The 21,321-nt window shown below is 42.9% G+C and overlaps 1 protein-coding gene across 4 annotated transcripts; it reads right to left on the minus strand.

Moving 5' to 3' along the window:
* Positions 1-737: 737 nt before the first annotated feature.
* Positions 738-20,399, minus strand: LOC123759709 (uncharacterized). Of its 4 annotated transcripts, none has more exons than XM_045744950.2 (4): positions 20,214-20,377; positions 6,287-6,448; positions 2,588-2,788; positions 738-1,492 (listed from the first exon to the last, which is right to left on the minus strand). In XM_045744950.2, the coding sequence occupies exons 2-4, from the start codon at positions 6,434-6,436 to the stop codon at positions 1,307-1,309; spliced, it is 537 nt and encodes a 178-aa protein (XP_045600906.1). In that variant the 5' UTR covers positions 6,437-6,448; positions 20,214-20,377; the 3' UTR covers positions 738-1,306. The 4 variants fall into 4 exon arrangements, 3 of the variants coding, with proteins under 3 accessions (XP_045600906.1, XP_045600907.1, XP_045600908.1); XM_045744951.2 differs by lacking the exon at positions 20,214-20,377 and adding an exon at positions 20,039-20,157; XM_045744952.2 differs by having other exon boundaries at positions 1,412-1,818; positions 20,214-20,399.
* Positions 20,400-21,321: the final 922 nt, after the last annotated feature.

A 21,321-nucleotide genomic window follows, 5' to 3' on the forward strand; every position in this document is an offset into this window, starting at 1 on the left:
CTCTGAGTGTAACTATGGCTGTGTTTCTGCTCATGCATCAAAGGCCATCCATCTTATTCCTAACACTTTTGCATTTGTATAGTAAACTTTAATTTCAAACAATATCGAATGCAATATCAATTCCATACGGTATTGCTCCTCATTTCCTTCCGACATACTCAGAACTCTAGCTTTTAATAATTCAAAATCATACACATTACCTCCTGTATTGAGTCCGCCAAATTTGACATCCCATTTCTGCATACACCATCCCATCCCATGCATGCTTATGAAGAACGTGTTCCAGCTGTCGAATATTAATATTGCATTATCTTTGCAATATTTGTAGTTGGCAAAAAATCGATTTTTTATTTTTCCTTTTAATAACTGCCTTCCAGCGTTGCTACGTTATCTGGGGAATCATCAAGTTGCTGTTGTTGTTTTAGATTTAGCTACTCAGAACGAAATGTCCATGTAGCACGGGCTATAGTGAGCCCAAAATTTAGTTCGGTTATTCACGATAACCTTTTTACTGTGATATTTGGGTCAAATTTTTTAAATGTAGGTGGGGTTTCCTCCTTTTCCCCTGTTTCTTTTTCGCTTCTGTTTTAGCGCACTGGTTTTAGTCTTATTTTAACAATGTTTTCTTGGTGGCGGATGTAGATGCAGAATGTTCACTAGTGTGTCCCATTCTTCAACTGTTTTTCTAATCATTGTAGTCGCTGTGGAAGAATTATCAAGGAAAATCAAACGCAAAATACAAGAGCTACATGTATATTATTTTAGTTAAAGCTGTGAGGTGGGGTTAGCGAGGGTGAGGAGGCGCGCGGGTACTCTCAGACGACGCGTGGGTCTTCATAGTACTCACAACACACAACTCACACGTCAAGAAATTTGTAATAGGAAATAATTCACAGAAGATAAAATTAATATCATACTTTGATTTACAACATTATTATAACAATACTCAAAAATATATATGTATTTTTATATATTTATATATATATATATATAATTTCAAAGTTTGGCTTCTTATAAAATACACAATAAAATATAATATGTCCAATGAATATGTTATTGAGCCAAGAGGAAGAGGACACTGTAACATCATTCACAATTAGGAAACAAAAACGGACGGACAAATGCATGAGAAAGATGAGACATTGTCGTTCTCATGGAGGCGCCGCGTCACGGCTCTCGTTATGTCTGACGAACGCTGCTACTACTGGAGAATCTCCTACTTGACTCTGGTGAGGACCAAGATGCTTCTAACATCATGATGATAGCGACGTGGAAGCTGAGTGTACGGCCTCGGTGGCCTAGAATGTCAACAGAGAAGACAAGGCCTTCGTAGGCCCAGATAGTCAATCATGAGGTCATACGAAGACACGAGATTGAAGTGAGGGACGCCTTCGGGCCAGATGGAGCTCTCGTGGGGAGGGACCTTGATGTCCTCGACGGGCAGACGGTACGGGTGTTTCATCCATATGGGCTGGTATCCCGGTTGCTTCACCTGCAGACAAGACCATGCACGCGTTAACACTCGCCTTAGACGACACTAATCTACAGTTGGATGGTTGCCTGGCCAAGAGGTGTTCCCAACGGACGGTTGCAAGATTAAGGAGATTCTCCCCAGACAGCTGTATTTCTTTGATGCCAGGAAAGCTTTTAATGAGGGAAAATATAATATCCGCGGGGTTTCATGCGTAGGTAGCGTAGAATGAGATCGTAAGCTCCACCCACGCCGAAATGAGGGACCACCGTGGTCTCGTGGGGTGGAATCCAGATGCAATCCCAGTCCCACGGGTGGCGGTACCAGATGGGGTCCAGCCTCCTTAGCTGCCAAGAGAGCCAAACATTCCCATGTAAGATGCTAGAGAATATCAAGTAGGTCTAAGGTGTTGTGTTAAATGTGCGATTATAACTGACATCGATGTTCTGTAACTTTCCATCAATAAAATATCAATATTAACTTCACACAAATAAAATTTCAAGACCATATTCCTCTGATCTAGCGATGTTGCGTGTGAATTGTCCTGAATATTTATATGGTTATACAAAATAGTTATGTTACAAATACGTTGCGATCATTAAATGTTAACATAAAGATATGTTATGAAAACTGCACACGCGAACGTTGCCTTAACGTGAAAGATAAATCAGTGAATACTGCAGAAGATTTTAGAGAACGTTGTCAGGAACTTGGGTGAAGTATCTGACGTTACAGAATGCAAGTGCAATAAATTTACTGTATAATGAAACCTGAAAGTTATCCTTTACTTTAAAATACTGTCATTTAAGTGATTTAAGTTAAGTGATTTAAGTGGTCATTCTTAAAGTGGACCAAAATGTGTGTTCTCTTATTGGCAGGACTATGAGTAAATATTTTGACCTACACAGTGACAAATCTAATATGGTGAACAACGCTGGAACATTTCCTCCTCCCCTATGCTACGTCCAGTCTTGGGCGTACCAGGGTAAAAGAAAGGCAACGTAATTACTGCACCAGTGCCCTTAGACCCGAGACTCAGCCCAAGAGACCGTAGGGCACCAGGTTGGAGAATTCTCGTCCCTGGAGCCTTAAGGACCCCGGAAGGAGAGGCATTACCTCGTCCACATAATGGTGGCGGCGAGGGAAGTAGATGGTCTTCTGGTACGTCAGCGGGGCTCTAGCGGTGATCAGTGGATATTCTGCTGCCGTAAGTGGCAGAATATCGTAGGAGACGTAGTCCGGGATCCTTGAGAGAGGGGGAACGCTGCTTGCTCGCTTGGTGTAGATGCTTTCGTCCGTGGGGAATGTTTTAGGGCTCTGGGGATAGAGGAGAGGAGAAGGATAGACGTGAGACACACGGACATGCGGGAGAGCTACCATCAGTTGGGGGGGGGGGGTCTCACACGGGCACGTCTATAAACTACTCATCAGACTACTAGGATCAGGGACACATTATGAGCATATTTTAACTATAAAGACCATTTGCTCATTCATAATAATTTATTGACATCTAAAAATGTGCTTGTGGGTTATCCCGTGTTAATTAAACTTCTTGTTCAATAACATCCTCGCCAATGCGAATACCACAGAAGTAATTTCATAATCAATTATGTTTATCCAATTACAATGAATGAAATCCTCATTTAAATGTCATGTTCATTAATATATAGTAAACATGTAAACTAAGCAGCACACATAATAAAATAATAACAAGAATAATATATACTCTGTACTCTATACTCTGTATACTCTGATGAAGTAAAATATACTGTTTTTCCCCAAATCCTTCATATCATGCAGAAAGTCTCTAGTACGCATAGTTTGATGGGTCTACACATAACTCAAGGAGGTATGGTGCAAGTGGGGCTTGATATCTAACTACACAAGGACCACACAGAAAATGGACTCTGGTATCTAAATCTATAATCATTCCAAGAACAATACTCAGAAGGAAGTCTTGTGTGCAGGGGTGCATGACACTCAGCCTTGTAGCCTCCCCCACTCTGATGGCTGACTAAACTAGAACACATAAATATAGCGCGACCTCTGCTCCTTGTCTTGCCAAGGGGTGTTATCACAGGTGGTTGCTACCCGTCCTCCTAATAGAACGTCACATTTTGACGTATACTCTACCTAATCGTCGTACTAGAAAGTGGAATGCAGCTCGCGAAATTGACATACTGTCCCATTTTCCGTTTCATTTCTTATCCTAACCATTTCTGTAGGTTAGGATAAGGGCACTTTAGTACGACTGTTTCTTGACGTTGGGAAACCTTAGGAAGACGGGCTGGGTTATTTGCAGGAACCCTCCTTCCTGTTTCCTGATTCCAGGGATTTGTAGATGACCGGATGGTTTAGAGTTAAACATAAATTTCCATAATAACGAAAATTGGCACCGTAAGATAGTTTGTCATAACATCTTGCATAATGAACACTGATTAGCGATCAGTGCGAACGTTAATAACTAAACGAAGGCTAAGAATTAAAGCCGATATTTGATTACGGAAAACTGATAATGCTGCATCACTAGCCTATCATACCATATGCACATATAAATTAAGTTCAACAAGACGTAATTAGTGCAACTAAAGTAATAATTATTGGAAAATTTAACGTTTGCACAATTCCCGAATTTTATAGATATGCGCTGAATAAAATACACTACAATTATCACGTTTGAAAAATAAGAGTTAGTTTGTTGTGAATAAAAAAATAAACGTAATGAGAAGATTGTGCGGTTGTAGAAATTGATCTGTGATGCCTGTTCACCGCTGAGCTGTAAAAGTTTTGTATTACTACTCATGTAACTGACATTATCGCTGTTATAGCCAAGAATGTCATACTCGCCTCAAATATATTATGCTTTAATGTTAATGATTAATGCTAATGTGATTTCTGCCACTACTTATTATAACGTGATTATTACCGAATAAAGAATTGACAAAATTGTATTAAATTAGTCATTTTCCGGCACGCGTGTCGTGTAATAAGCCTACACAACAGTTCACTCAAGGAAGGCAGTGTGAAACCGGAGCTGTGAACTACGTCTCTGCGGCTATTTCAATATTTCACGATGTGCCTAATACAGCAACTACCAAGCACATTCTGCACGCGGCTAGAAGGCTCACAAGAATAGATCAGAGCTAAGCAGGACGAGCAATTGCAAAACACATCCTGGTGGAAGCTGATAGGTGAACATGGCATGGAAGCATCATGGGAAAATTTCAAGATGGTCATTGCTGAATTTGTTAAAAAATTTGTGCCAAAAGGGAAAAAGAAAAGGGAACTAGATGGATGACACAGGTAATAAAAGGAGCTTTGATAACTAAGTGGAACCTCTGGAGAAGATATAAATCCACGATGAACATCATAGATTTCCAGTTATATAAAAGGATATTAAATTCAGCCACTCGGAAATCTGATCAGCCAAACGAAACTACAAAAGAAAACTTGCCCAAATCATAAAGATCCAAAGTCGTTCTATGCCTATATAAGAAGTAAAACCAAAACAAAGGGCTCGGTAGGACCCTTAAAAGATGAGGATAAATCCAATCCAATCCTTTGGATTGAAGGAATCCAATCCAAAGTCGTAAAGGAACTGGTAGATGTACTATACCTACCACTGAAATGCTGGATCAAGGGATATTTCCCCTAGATTGGAAATATGCAAATGTTACCCGCATTTTCATAAAAATGCAGAAAGAGCTCGGCAGAAAACTATCGTCCGATCAGCTTGATATCACACACCTGTAAGCTCATGGAGAGAATCTTAAGGGAGGGAATCATTCACCATCTCGCAGTGAACAATTTAATATAATCAAAGCATCATGGATTTGTTAAATATACATCCTGACTTACAAATCTGCTCGCATTTTATGAAACTATAACCAGCTATTCAGACAGGGAGATTTCCGGTAGATGTAGTTTACACGGACTTTGCTAAAACTTTTGATAAGGTATCACATAAAAGACTAGCAAGGAAATTACAGGCACATGGAATAAATAGTAGAATACTGGGATGGATGAAACAATGGTTAAAACAAAGAAAACAAAGGGTCGTGTTACACCGAAGGAATTTGGCTGGAGAAATGTGGTGAGTCGGGTACCGCAAGGGACATTTTGGGGCCAACCCTTTTTGTCATATACATCGATGACATAGATGAGAATATTACAAATCACATCATCAGACTTGCAGATGACACTAAGATTTATGGTAAAGTGGGAAGAAAAACGGATAATGAGGCCTTACAAAGAGATCTACATGAACTCCACAAATGGCAAAAAGACTGGCAAATGGTTTTTAATGTTGAAAAATGCAAGACCATATATGTAGGGCATGACAATCCATGTCAAAACTACCAAATTAACAACATTATCTAGTACCAGAGTTCAAGTCTAAAGCTCCAAGTGAATGAAAAGGTATTATTCACGATATGGTGGTTAGCAATTTATATAACTAGGACGTGGACCACCTAACACCTTCATGCCAAAGTGACACCCCAGAGAAGGCCCAAAGGTCCCATTGGACACCAGATAGGTGTCTATGGAATCTTCCTATTAACGGGAGTTGGTAGAGCTGCGGGCTGCTACTTACATAGTCTGCGGTATGAGGCTCCTATGGTTCAAGTGAATGAAATGGTATTATCCATGAAATGATGGTTAGCAATTTATATGACTAGAACGGGTATCATCACCTAACAATGTGGCCAGGCTGGTACTAGCAGCTAGCCCAGTACTAGCGGCCGGTCTGGTACTAGCGGCTAGCCTAGTACTAGTGGCCGGTCCCTGAGCGGGGAGTCTGCCCGCTCGACTCACCTCCTCTGGGGCTGGGGAGACGCGGGCAGTTTCCTCTTCAATAGCCTTCAGTTTACTGTCGAGGGAGTGAGTTAGTTCCGTGTCGTAGCTTGGGATGTAGCTGTAGCTGTAGACCCTTGAGGCGGGCTTCTGGTAGGCGTAGCGAGGCATTGTCACGACCAGCTGTCATCACAAGCACCCAGGAAATTGGAAGTTTGAATTAAAATATTCTTAAGGGTGCCAGATTCCAGATGAACAATATATAGATTTTTAAAATTACAAAAATTATAATGAGCTTGTAAATAAATATGAAATACATAAATATTTACATATGTAAATATCCTAATAAACCAATAAATAAATAAAGAAACCATTAACAAATAGACAATTTATAAACAAATAAAATACTACTGACAATAAATGCATGAAATATACAGACACAGCAACGAGGTTATATCAGGATGTAAATGACAGAGAGAGTATAACTGATGATAATTATAGGGTGGAGAAGGCAGTAGACAGAAAGGAGATGAAAGATTTTTCGAGTCCGAGATCGTTGATCTGACCAGAGGTGCAGGTTAAAAGTTTGAGTTGATCATTAAGCAGATATAAGATTAAGATTAAGATGAAGATGAAGATTTTTATTCTTAACTCATAACATAATTTTCATTCAATAACTCATATTGAATATGAGTTACAAACATAATGTTGGATTTAAAGATAGAGCTAGTACATACAATACCTAAATACCTAAAGTGGAGTTTATTAGATAGTACTTAGTTTTTATCTTAAACTGGTTGAGAGAGGTACAGCCTTTGGCATGATTGGGAAGGTCATTCCACATTTTGGGTCCCTTGATTTATAGAGGATTTCTAGTTTGATTAGCTGAAAAGTTGTACTCATGGAATATCAAATAGGTATTTGTTTCTATAAGCTGGAGGTTGCTATCGCTCTCTCAAGATCAGTGGAAGATTACTATAGGTAATCCTTATGGGGGAACATTATAATCCTAAAATATGATTTGATAATTTAAATGTCATTTTCTATGCTTGTAAAAGTAAACAAATACAAGTTAGAAGTGGCAACTGGTGGTGTGGAAGAGTCCCCCCTGACGAAACCACTGAGCTTGGTCATCACAGCACACGAGACCAGTGACACAGGTCCAACTCCCGCAGCGAGGGAAAACGAAAGCAGGTCATACTGAGATTAATGTTTTATAGAAGAGAAAATTAAGAGAAAGTCCGCGAATGTTAAGGAAAAGTACTTTGCCAGGCTGTCCCTAGTCCTAGCGATATATTCTTACGGGAATCATCTTATCAGAAGAGATACCAGGTTGGGAGTAGCCTGCAAGTGACGTCACGCCTGTGAGGACTTTGTCAAGACCGTAGTAGAATCCACACTGATAAGACACTATCTCCATTATAGTCTTCTCTCTTGACCCTTGTCTTCTCTCTTATAACCTTGACTCCTCTTGCTTGTTGCCAAGGTAAGGTAAAGTAATTACCAGAAGAAAGTGCTCAGTCATTAGGACTATGTAGATGCTAATTACCAAATGACCCCGTCATCATAACCCCTGTATCATTGTACCTCGTGCTGAACGGTAGAGCGACTGTCTTGCTTCCTGCAGGCCGGCGTTCAATCCCCGACCGTCTAAGTGGTTGGGCACCATTCCTTCCCCCCGTCCCATCGCATACCTTTATCCTGATCCCGTCCAAGTGCTATATAGTCGCAATGGCTTGGCGTTTTCTTCCTAATAATGCCCTCCCCTTCTCCCGAGGCAAAGCAGAATCATATGTGATTAATGTACATATTCACACGGAGAAAATATTCCGAGTGAAATCACAATATTTAGAAATATTTCCTAGTTCAGTGAATTAGTTTTTTTTTTCCAGAAGTCGGAATCCTGGTGTATGGTGTCTATCGCCAACCCGTTCTCGCACTTTCTTACAGTCAATATTGACTTATTAAATACTTGCATATGTGACATACTAAACATACTAGTTTACCTTGAAAAGCTTCATAGAAAACACCGACCTTATCTAACCTTCTTAGTATGTTAAGATAAGCATCTTATTGCTTCGTAATTACAATTATTACTTAACCTATTATAGGTATAGGTTAAGTTATAATTGTAATTACGAAGCAATAAGATACTTATCTTATTGCACCTTATCTTATCGTATTGCTTATCTTATCTTATTGAAGGTTGTATTGCTTCGTAATTACAATTATTACTTAACCTATTATAGGTATAGGTTAAGTAATAATTGTAATTACGAAGCAATAAGATGCTTATCTTAACATACTAAGAAGGTTAGGTAAGGTCGGTGTTTTCTATGAAGCTTTTCAAGGTAAACTAGTATGTTTAATATGTCACATATGCACGTATTTAATAAGTCAATATTGACTGTAAGAAAGTGCGAGAACGGGTTGCTATCGCCAGCAAAACTTACGATAGGCTATATTTGATAGTCTCAGCTCTTGCGGCTATCTTACAGGTAATGGTATGGAAGATCTTACATGTAGAGTTATGAAAGATCTTACAGGGAAAGGTATGGAAGATCTTACAGGTAAAGGTATGGAAGATCTTACAGGTAAAGGTATGGAAGATCGTACAGGTAATGATATGGAAGATCTTATAGGTAATGGTATGGAAGATCTTACAGGTAATGTATGGAAGATCTTACAGGTAATGTATGGAAGATCTTACAGGTCAAGGGTGCTGGGCAGCAGATGTGATCCCGAGGAAACACAAGCTGAGTTGTACAGAGTTGTACAGGTTGTACAGAGTTGTACAGGTTGTACAGAGTTGTACAGGTTGTACAGAGTTGTACAGGTTGTACAGAGTTGTACAGGTTGTACAGAGTTGTTCAAGTTGTACAGAGTTGTACAGAGTTGTACAGGTTGTACAGAGTTGTACAGGTTGTACAGAGTTGTACAGGTTGTACAGAGTTGTACAGGTTGTACAGAGTTGTACAGTTGTACAGAGTTGTACAGAGTTGTACAGTTGTACAGGTTGTACAGGTTGTACAGAGTTGTACAGGTTGTACAGAGTTGTACAGGTTGTACAAAGTTGTACAGGTTGCACAGGTTGTACAGAGTTGTACAGGTTGTACAGGTGATACAGAGTTGTACAGGTTGTAGAGGTTGTACAGAGTTGTACAGAGTTGTACAGAGTTGTACAGGTTGTACAGGTGATACAGAGTTGTACAGGTTGTAGAGGTTGTACAGAGTTGTACAGAGTTGTACAGAGTTGTACAGGTGGTACAGAGTTGTACAGGTGGTACAGAGTTGTACAGGTTGTACAGAGTTGTACAGGTTGTACAGGTGGTAAAGACTTGTACAGGTTGTACAGAGTTGTACAGAGTTGTTCAAGTTGTACAGAGTTGTACAGGTTGTACAGGTTGTACAGAGTTGTACAGGTTTTACAGAGTTGTACAGGTTGTACAGAGTTGTACAGAGCACATATGTGCACCTTAGGAAAAGAACAGGTGTTGCTGATGAACTGGTGTACATGACGATTGGAAACTATGATGTACACCCAGTACAGTCATTATTGTGTGTGTGTACACCCAGTACACTCATTAGTATGTGTGTACACCCAGTACATCATGACGGTATGAGTGTAAACCTAGCACATCATGACTGTGTGTGTACACCTAACACATCATGACAGTATAAGTGTACACCTAACACATCATGACAGTATGAGTGTACACCTAACACATCATGACAGTATGAGTGTACACCTAACACATCATGACAGTATAAGTGTACACCTAACACATCATGACAGTATAAGTGTACACCTGACACATCATGACAGTATGAGTGTACACCTAACACATCATGACAGTATGAGTGTATACCTAACACATCATGACAGTATGTGTGTACACCTAGCACATCATGACGGTATGTGTGTACACCTAACACATCATGACAGTATGAGTGTACACCTAACACATCATGACAGTATGTGTGTACACCTAGCACATCATGACGGTATGTGTGTACACCTAGCACATCATGGCAGTATAAGTGTACACCTAGCACATCATGACGGTATGTGTGTACACCTAGCACATCATGGCAGTATAAGTGTACACCTAACACATCATGACAGTATGAGTGTACACCTAGCACATCGGGGAAACTATGGCCTTGGCCCGACCGTCCTAGCCAACTAGATCTGAGGCTATGATCGTCCCGCCTGTTTTATCGAAATGCTCACTCAATTGTTTTCCATAGTGTGTAATTAAAAAGTACATATTCTCATATGTAAGTAAATATTATTACATATCAGGATTTTGTGTATAAGTAGGCCTAGAATAGGTTAGGTTCTTTGAATCGTTTTGTATTTGTTTGTATATTAACTAAGTGGATGAGGCTTTAAGGACGCTCGCATCGACTATGCCAAGGGAACCTAGCCTGAGGACAGGCTGTTTTTCAGTCATAAACAGGTGAAGCGCCTGCTGGATTACCAAGCAGTTGGCCAATATTGTGAAGATGGCGGCTTAAGGATGAGCTGGCTCTGCCAGACATTTTAGGCGAGTGAGTCAAGGCGCCGTATTAGGAGAGTGCGACTCCGTCTCGAATGGTGGGCCTGGGCTCCACATAACTTGCTCCCCGTCACCAACGATGGCTTCGCCAGGTGTAGTGTGAGCGTTGACTTATCACCGGTCGGGTAAATCATATTTCTATTAATATTCAACCTACTTCATTCACTTCCTTGTGTAGAATAAATAGTATAGCAATATCTAGGGGGATAAATACTTTTGTTAAAAAATCATATAAACCAGATGACTTGGCTAGGATCATTATGAAAACCAATCGGATTAAAAAATTAATACGTTTCATAATAGATTTCTTTTGTGCAAGCCAGGCGGAAGGTCTTTTGCTGCAGGGTCACTACAGGAGAAATATTTCTAAAAAAATAAAATATTTGGTTTTGGCATAATTGTTGTGCTCTCCACAATTAGGGAGCTGGTCGATGGGGAGCTGGTCGGGGAGCGGACAGCACACTGGACTTGTGATCCTGTGGTCTCGGGTTCGATCCCGGGCGCAAGCGAGAAACGATGGGCAGAGTTTCTTTCACCCTATGCCCCTATTACCTAGCAGTAAATAGGTACCTGGGAGTTAGTCAGCTGTCACGGGCTGCTTCCTTTGGGGGTGGAGGCCTGGTCAAGGACCGGGCCGCGGGGACACTAAAAAAGCCCCGAAATCAACTCAAGATATAACCTCCAAAGCACGCTTCTTGTAATACTTGAACGTAACCAGTACTCATTAGTATAACAGCCAGTCCTCATTGACAACAGTCCGTTCTCATAAACACGTGAACGTTGTTAACTACAGCAGTTAATTTTCACTTTTGCCCAAATAATTTCTGTGTTGTATCATTCTCGGAGGACGAATTGTATCAACACGACTATTACGCTGGGCAGGGGATTCCTGGCTGCCTGGGTTCGAATCCTTCTGGGGTGTGGAGTTTTCAGTTGCATACTGGCTTGGGAACCATTCAAGTTTGTTCGCATAGTGAACGTCACAATATGTCTTGTTATATTAGCGATATGATGGAAGCCTAACCAGGCCCACTGGATAAGTGAAAGAGAAGTAACAATAACTATTTATTACAACTATTCCCAACACCCTTGTAACAAAGTTCTGGTTGATGGAAGTTCTTCACTGTCCTTTACTCTAATTGTAATAGTAGCATGGACTTACATAGGCACATACTAAACAAGCAATAAGCAGTATGATGAGCACACCACACACCACAAGATGAGGAGACGATGATGTACCGGTTCGCCCTGGACCATTATCTATATAACAACGGACCGAAACATGGTCGTCTCCTCATCTTCTGATGAATGGTTTGGTCATCATATCTTCAGCCACGTTATTGTGACTCATCGTCTGAATAAAGCACTATGGAAAACCGTTATAGCCTTGCCAAAAAAAGTACAAACACACCTGATCCTCTCATAGAGAACGCTATATAAACATAGAGGGATCAATGAGTAGCATTTACAATAGTAACACTAAATACAACTAGAAACGGTGGTATACACGAACATGACTTACTGATATTTAAGGTTGCAACTCAAAGCGATGCACCTCCCCATAACTCGCTTTAGCTTCAATTGAATTTTTTCACATGCCTCCCGGCAGCGTTAAAAAAAAATACTCTGGTTCAGCAACCGTCCTGTCCTTTAAGTCAACTTTGCTAATTACAAGATAAATACCACATAAATTAATAATCCTGCTGGCTATGTAATGTTAAGTTAATAATTACGAAGTCTAAAACATAGCCAGTAGCTCACATATTCCCAAATAATCGTGTCCCCGGCAGGGCCGTAACATCCGAAGGTCTCGCTCAACGGATAAACTTTATGCACTCTGGTTTACTAAATAAATAACATAAATAAATCAGCTCCAATCAGATTTATTTATAAATCATTCAATTGCTCTCTAAACGCCTTGGGCTTGACGGTAGAGCGACAGTCTCGCTTCATGCAGGTCGGCGTTCAATCCTCGACATTCCAAGTGGTTGAGCAACTTTACTTCCTCCCCGTCCCATCCCAAATCCTTATCCTGACCCCTTCCCAGTGCTATAGAGTCGTAATGGCTTGGCGCTTTCCCCTGATATCTCCTTCCTTCTCTAAACGCCTTGTTCCCATACCATTAGACAACCTGATCGTAGCAATGACTACGCCCTGCGAGTTCTAGTAAATTATTAACATGGGATTTCTTGTGTCATGTCCCACATTAAGGCCTGGAAAGACTACCGAAAGTTGTGGTGTACAAAGGAGTCAGTGTAGGGTAGTCGTGGTGACTGACGTGGAGGGGTCCATGTGAGAGAGGAGGAACGCCATCCCTAATATTTTCTGAGCCGGCCATTCTAATTTGAAGTGATGTTGGTTAACCATAACCGTTCGAACCAATAGCAAGCAACCCAATTGCCATAAAAAGTGAGGTGGCCGGGAGGCAAGGCCGCAGGGTTAAGCAAGGCTGGGCAGGGTTGTTGGCAAGCAATCTAGAGAACTTGACACTCGCGTTCTCTATAATTATTCCATGATATGTAACGAGACGAGGCGACTTGGTGGTGAGGAGGAGGCGGGAAGGTTGGCCACTGGGTCACCCCCACACAGCCATCACAACGGTGTCGACTGCAAGTATCCCACTGGGAATACATTCATTTTTCACTAAGTGCTGTGTGTTAAAGTGTAAAATACCTGTCATAAACACGTTACAAATCAACGCAGTTGCCAGTAACAGTTACATTTCTTAACTCTTGTCCTAAAGAGGATGATGTCTACACCTGGGATGATACACAGGCATACACAAGACTAAGAACACAACAAGAACAGCTGGTATCTACCCTGTACAGCAAGCGTGCAGGGCGCCACAGCCAGCTGGCCGTCAAGGTCATATATAAATACCAGTAGGCACATTATCCAAGACACGCCACGATTCACATATATCCACTAAGCGAACCAGAGCCAAAAGCACTCACTAGGCTAGTGGGACAAGGCTTATAAGGTGCTAATATCAGGCTATCACGGCCTAGGGTGTGCTCCGGTCTGCTTGGGCTATAACGCTCCCTCCTATCGTTATCTAGGTGCTCTCCCTGTCACTGCCCAGGTTCAGGTGCTCTCCCTGTCACTGCCCAGGTTCAGGTGCTCTCCCTGTCACTTCCCAGGTTCAGGTGCTCTCCCTGTCACTGCCCAGGTTCAGGTGCTCTCCCTGTCACTGCCCAGGTTCAGGTGCTCTCCCTGTCACTGCCCAGGTTCAGGTGCTCTCCCTGTCACTTCCCAGGTTCAGGTGCTCTCCCTGTCACTGCCCAGGTTCAGGTGCTCTCCCTGTCACTGCCCAGGTTCAGGTGCTCTCCCTGTCACTGCCCAGGTTCAGGTGGTTGTTACCTATCCACATTGGTTTCCAAGCCTATTACGGTGTTAGTACACTTCTGTTCTTCACGTCTTCTACACTTCTGTTCTAACACGATTCCCACGTGTTATCTTGCATAAAAAGGTGGTTCACAGCTGCTTGAATTTCTCGTTCTCTTCCAGCAGCTCTTTCTGGACATCTTGCGTTGCTCAATCTTGAATTATTTTCTAAATATGTGCTAAACTCTGAGGTATGTAAGTGTCTATATTCTTCTACTCAGTTGCAAGTTTTACAGTTATGACTTAGCATTCATTTTATACTTATTCGACGACCTTGACGTTTGAGTGTTTGCGTTAATACTACAACATTTCTGGTCAAATGGACGTTGGCATATAAGTTCTCTTGTTGTAAAGTTTAATGGTAGTTCTCGAATCTGTACGCATGATGACGTGTTGTGGGAGTTCACCAAGAACAAAGCCATTTGGATGGATACCAAGTCTGTAAAGTGGAGCATTCGTTTAAGATTCTCCTTCTATCTATACAATTTTTTATCTTAACTGAAGCTCCTGATCAACTGATCTGTTTGTGAAGTACGTGAAGCTGTCACACTCCTAGTTTGCTTCACTATTCACCTGTTCAATAATGCGTCGTGTTAGTCTGATTCCAGTTTCCTAGAAGAACCGTAATTTTATAATATGCTGGCAAAGATTCCCACCGTGGCTGCATTATGAAATCTGCATCTAGTTCGTCGACACTACTCTCAGTGATTGTATTTGTGATCTTGAAAATATTAATAGTGTTTACTGCAGTAAGTACACCTGATGCTACCTTTCCCGTGTTAGGTCTACATAGATTATATCTTTAATTGAACTGTTTCCTGGTCAAGCCAATATCTTGTCAGCATGGACTCAGCAAGACATGGTATCCATATTTCAACAGTTGGATTTCCTTTTTTTAAGCTGAGTATATTAGTCCATCTGGGAGCCCCTGTTATGACTCGTATTGCATTCTTTTGAATATCAACAAAATGTGGCATTTGGGTAGGAGAAACAGTGATTAAGGCAGGCACTGCATAATCAACTAGTGAACGAATGGTATCCATGTAAACCACTCCATATCACTGCCAATGTCCTCATGTTGGTCCTGGTGCTCTCCCTGTCACAGCTCGGGTCCTGGTGCTCTCCTTGTCACAGCCCGGGTCCTGGTGCTCTCCTTGTCACAGCCCGGGTCCTGGTGCTCTCCTTGTCACAGCCCGGGTTCTGGTGCTCTCCTTGTCACAGCCCGGGTCCTGGTGCTCTCCTTGTCACAGCCCGGGTCCTGGTGCTCTCCTTGTCACAGCCCGGGTCCTGGTGCTCTCCTTGTCACAACCCGGGTCCTGGTGCTCTCGTTGTCACAGCCCGGGTCCTGGTGCTCTCCTTGTCACAGCCCGGGTCCTGGTGCTCTCCTTGTCACAGCCCGGGTCCTGGTGCTCTCCTTGTCACAACCCGGGTCCTGGTGCTCTCCTTGTCACAGCCCGGGTCCTGGTGCTCTCCTTGTCACAGCCCGGGTCCTGGTGCTCTCCCTGTCACAGCTCAGGTCCTGGTGCTCTCCTTGTCACAGCCCGGGTCCTGGTGCTCTCCTTGTCACAGCCCGGGTCCTGGTGCTCTCCTTGTCACAGCCCGGGTCCTGGTGCTCTCCTTGTCACAGCCCGGGTCCTGGTGCTCTCCTTGTCACAGCCTGGGTCCTGGTGCTCTCACTGTCACAGCCCGGGTCCTGGTGCCTTCCTGTCACAGCCGGGTCCTGGTGCCTTCCTGTCACAGCCCGGGTCCTGGTGCTCTCCCTGTCACAGCCCGGGTCCTGGTGCTCTCCCTGTCACAGCCCGGGTCCTGGTGTCTCCCTGTCACAGCCCGGGTCCTGGTGTCTCCCTGTCATAGCTCGGGTCCTGGTGCTCTCCTTGTCACAGCCCGGGTCCTGGTGTCTCCCTGTCACAGCCCGGGTCCTGGTGTCTCCCTGTCACAGCCCGGGTCCTGGTGTCTCCCTGTCACAGCCCGGGTCCTGGTGCTCTCCCTGTCACAGCCCGGGTCCTGGTGCTCTCCCTGTCACAGCCCGGGTCCTGGTGTCTCCCTGTCACAGCCCGGGTCCTGGTGTCTCCCTGTCACAGCCCGGGTCCTGGTGTCTCCCTGTCACAGCCTGGGTCCTGGTGCTCTCTCTTTCACTGTCCAGGCCCTAGTTTGCAGTCTCCGTGGTGTAGTGGTAAGACACTCGCCTGGCGTTCCGCGAGCGCTATGTCATGGGTTCGTATCCTGGCCGGGGAGGATTTACTGGGCGCAATTCCTTAACTGTAGCCTCTGTTTAACGCAACAGTAAAATGTGTACTTGGATGAAAAAACGATTCTTCGCGGCAGGGGATCGTATTCCAGGGACCATAGGATTAAGGACTTGCCCGAAACGCTACGCGTACTAGTGGCTGTACAAGAATGTAACAACTCTTGTATATATCTCAAAAAAAAAAAAAAAAAAAAAAAAAAAAAGTACTCTCCCTGTCGTCTGGGTGCTTGTTTTCACCCTGTCACTGCCAGAGCCCTAGTGCTCTTTCACTACCATCACATAAGAGGTCATTATAATGACGGTGAACCGCCATGATACTGCTAATAAGAACATCAACTTATCTACTATATGATATTTTTTTAGATTTTTTGTCCAATTTTTGTATGTAAAACTGAAAATTGAATTGGTAACGCTGAGCGAGCTGCCAGTCGCCAGTTAGGCGTCGTCTAGTGAGGGTGGAGATGCTCCTCAATTACCTCTATGTTCTCTTACCCTTTGCCATAATTTATAGTTAATTTTACCGATTATTTAAGATTCGTATATATATCAAAATCAAAACGTAGAAACAGTGAAAACATATATACAACACGTACAGCAAGATAAATGAGAGTAAAAGCAAATATGTTTAAATTAATGAAATTTTGATGACGCACGCGTCAAGGAGGCTATTTTTCCCATCAAATATAATCTTTTGAGGCGCCACGCTGAGACTGGACGTAATTTGAAATGAAATCGACTCACAAAAGTGACGTACTGTTCCGTTTTCTGTTTGAGTCGTCTGCCTTACTCGGCAAGCTTAGAAGAGGAAACTTTTTAACGTTTTTCATACCGTTTTGAAACTTTATGATAATTTCCTGCCTACCTAACCTATCAGAGGACCCTTAATTTACTATTGTTGAAAAAAAATCCCAAATTTTTTTTTTTTTTTCATTTTCATATTACGTCCATATTCGGCCATACGGGCAAACGGCCAAAAGCGACGTTCTTTTAAAGAGGACAGGTTGCTCACCTGGGAAAGAAGATTAATTGTTGCAGGCGGCAATCAGAAAGCGCTGGACACATACTACCTCTATTTCCAAGCCCTTTCACTTACCTCTGATTGCTCCACTACAGAAAACACAAATCAGATAAACATTTACATATTGACACTAAACAATACGTATTATGTCATAAGATGTAAAGTAAATCATTATCAAACGAAGGCACCAAGCCGGGAAGACTATGTAGCACCGTGAGATCTAAAGTTAATGCATTAACCAAAGAAATAATATATTTACACATGCATATATGTATAATCGAACATGTTCTCTTACTATTTGCAATAATTGACTTTCTCTTCCACTTTCAGTAGGTAGTAACTGAGTGATTGTAACCTATCCACCGCTGCCCACTGGATGGGGGGCGGTGTAACCTATCCACCGCTGCCCACTGGATGGGGGGCGGTGTGCAGGACAAACATATCAATTGTGACACTAGCTCTCCACATATGTCAGTTGCTTAATTTAGAACCTGTACTTGAGGTCGATCTCGAACCCATTGTTGATGTGACGACTTATATTGAATTTTGTAACTAGTTCATCAAGATTGTAACTTGCTTAGCTAAATGAATTGTGGGGTTCAGTCCCTGAGCCCATTATGTGCCTCTGTAACCCTTTCCACTACCGCCCACAAGATGGGTATGGGGTGCATAATAAATGAACTAAACTAACTAACTCTGCCACTTTCAGCACATCTTAAAGATGACGCTAAATAATTCAACTCCATATGTTCATTAGTGAGTTTTTAGAACTTCAAAAATGTTTTGCACATTTGTGATTTTAAACAAATCTTAAAATAAACTTTAGTTAGGAGAGTATTTACAACGTACGCTTCCTTTCAGTAAAATATGAAAATATCATCAAGGTAATATTTTAATTTCACCTATAACAGGGCGGAATGGTCCTCTAATTAGGCACATATTATCATCCTTAAGATGCAGACGAGGAGTCACAATAACGTGGCTGAAATATGTTGACCAAACCATACACTAAAAAGAAGGGATGACGACGTTTCGGTCCGTCCTGGACCATTCTCAAGTCGATCAAGTCACAATCGACTTGAGAATGATCCAGGACGGACCGAAACGTCGTCGTCCCTTCACTTTCTAGTTTGTGGTTTGGTCAACATCATCCTCAAGACCAAGGCAGAATTTCCACCTCATACCACACCTACTGTCTCAGCCGACACACACCACACTTAGAAGTTTTACCGGTGGTCTATTTCCCTGTACTTGGCTGACTTGTCTCTTTCTCTGTGTGTCGCCGCGGCTCCTGCTTGGCCGACAGAGGTTGATGTATGTGGTTACCAGAAAGGATACGCAAGTATAGTCCCACGCCAACTGTCTGTCACCTTTCCAAGGGCGCAGTGTGATTCCAGCTGGTCGGTCGGCAAAGCTAGCAGAGTTACAGTTCAATAGATTGCGGGCTCTCTCTCTGCTGGACACTGGACAGAGGCAAGGTTCCTTTTAATGATGTCATTGACTTAGTCGTGTCTAGAGTGCCAACCGCCTGATTTTCCACAGTGCAGGCCATGCAGTCCATATTCGTCTGCATCTGTCTCGCCGCAAATACACCTATGAACAGTGTGGATAGGGGCAGCAAGGCGGAGATCGACTGCTGCGGATTAAGACGTGTGCTTGTCGCGGACATAGGGACTGCCAAGAGGAAATCACCTCACCCCTGAAGGATTTGAACCCAGACAGTCTGGGCTCCATGCGCCTTAGCGTATCCAGTACTTAACCCACTAGACCACACTGACTGTTCAAAAGAATTGAAAGTCGTCAGACTCTTAACCCAATCCCCAACAGCACTCCGTGGTAAATTTTGGGGACACATATTTCATCGAATCACTTCGCACGTTGGGGCCCTGTGAGTAACACAAAGGCGAACGTAACTTTGTCCACGCAAGTTTCCGAAGGATTTGGGAGAAGGAACTCATTAGGCAAACCAGAGACCTAAAAGCAGCCAGTTTCTCAGTGTCGCGATCAAAAGAGGAAATGCCTGTTTGATCCGGTAAACGCTTCCCACCTCTGCAGAGCTGGATTAGGCTTAAACAGTTATTTTGCGTTAATGTATGTACTCTGTAAGCTGTAACACAGTGTTATAAATTAAAAAATAGATCATTATATACCTATATATTAATCTAAGTCTATGTATGCAGGGAGGGATGGTTATCAACAGATGTATAACATGTAGGTTGAGGTGCATTTGGTGCATTGATGTCGCAGATGCAAATGATGTGCAGATTCAGAGGAGTTGCAGGTGCGTGCAAGACCTACTTTACGTGTATATAAATAAGTTTTCAAATATATTGTTAATTTTGTTCTTAACTTGGAATAATTACTAGACTCTCTCAAATACAAGACAAAATAACAAAACAGATATTTAAACATCGTTCACATATATATGTAACTGTGGAACATGCACCAAATGACTGTTAAAGTAATAGAGGTCCTGCTGAAGTAATGTGTCAACAGGCGGAGGCGCCAGACATGCGTAGCCATATAACAATATACTTCGCGGCTCGCGCCCCTTGCATTACTTAGCCTGTTCACAAGAACCCTAATGCTTCAGCAAGATGATGCTATCGGTGCCGGAGGTCGTAACTGCCACACACATCTTCAATAAATCACCATCAACACAAGCCAGTTCTCGTCATTTACCCTTAAGGCATGAGACTATGAGTGTTGAGAGTGAGGAGAGAAGTTGTGCCTCACCTGAGGTTGATGCCGTGTGTGTGTGTGTGTGCGAGCGGCGAGGATCCTGGCGCCCAACTGATGCAGTGCTCCTGTGCTGGCCGGGCAGGCCGAGCGCCGCTCCCACGCTCCCCGGCCACTGCCACAACCTCACGTTTTCCAAATCACCTGTCACTTCTGTCACTTCTTAGTGCAATGCAGTTTACTGGAACATTTTTGTTAGAATGGAATGATATCAAAGAGCAAGATGGACGTGGATATTCGCGTACTTAAAGTGTAAAGTAGACTACGTATTCAGATGTTGCGAGGCTGGACAACAGTTTGTCCTCCTTTGTCCCAGAATCCACAGTGATGAGTCTTCCTCCGGGTATGTTTAGCAACGTCTCGTATACTGAGCAGCTGCGTCACGTGGTACGTCACGTGACATCCGCACACAGTAACCTTGCGCGTCTGTCAACTGTCGACCTTGAGAGTGACAGCCACTCAATATTTACCCGTGAACGCGGAGGTCGCCAACTTATGGTCCCGACTTTGATGGCCGGATAAAGCGAGACCTTTAGGAACGTTTCTTTACACTTGATGCCTCTGTCCGTATAGCAGTAAGTAGGTACATAAGAGATATAGACGACTATCATAAGAGAGGTAGACGACTAATGTGGGTTGCATCTAAGGAAAGCTAGGCCATTCGTTGGCCTGCCGGAACAATCGTGGACATTTTCAAGATAAACTGGATAGTTTTCTTCAAGAAGTGCCGGACCAACCGGGCTGTGGTGGGTTTGTTGGCCCGTGGGTCGCTCCAAGCAACAGTCTGGTGGACAAAGCTCTCGCAAGTCAAGCCTGGCTTCGGGCCGGGCTCGGGAAGTAGAAGAACTCCCAGAACCCCATCTAGGTACTAGGACCTTCATCAGCATAACTGACAGACAATCGGAAACCAATTTATTATTAACAAACATCACCAATAACACTTTGGGATCATAAAAGAATATCATAATGAGTTTCTTCAACGATCCAAGTGCACTTAGCTCCTGGGACCCGGATGCGTCAACCGCAAAAAATATGAGCATTTAAAGTGGTTATCTTGAGATGATTTCTGGGCTTTAGTGTCCCCGCGGCCCGGTCCTCGACCAGG

The sequence above is a fragment of the Procambarus clarkii genome, chromosome 8 (genome assembly GCF_040958095.1).
Source record: "Procambarus clarkii isolate CNS0578487 chromosome 8, FALCON_Pclarkii_2.0, whole genome shotgun sequence".
NCBI lineage: Eukaryota > Metazoa > Arthropoda > Malacostraca > Decapoda > Cambaridae > Procambarus > Procambarus clarkii.

Coding starts and splice junctions, on each gene's coding strand:
- LOC123759709 (XM_045744950.2), bottom strand. CDS start 6,436: ATGCCTCGCTACGCCTACCAGAAGCCCGCCTCAAGGGTCTACAGCTAC. Junction 2,789..6,286: donor TCTCCCCAGCCCCAGAGGAG/GTGAGTCGAGCG, acceptor CTCTATCCCCAG/AGCCCTAAAACATTCCCCAC. Junction 1,493..2,587: donor GCCACCATTATGTGGACGAG/GTAATGCCTCTC, acceptor TCTTGTCTGCAG/GTGAAGCAACCGGGATACCA.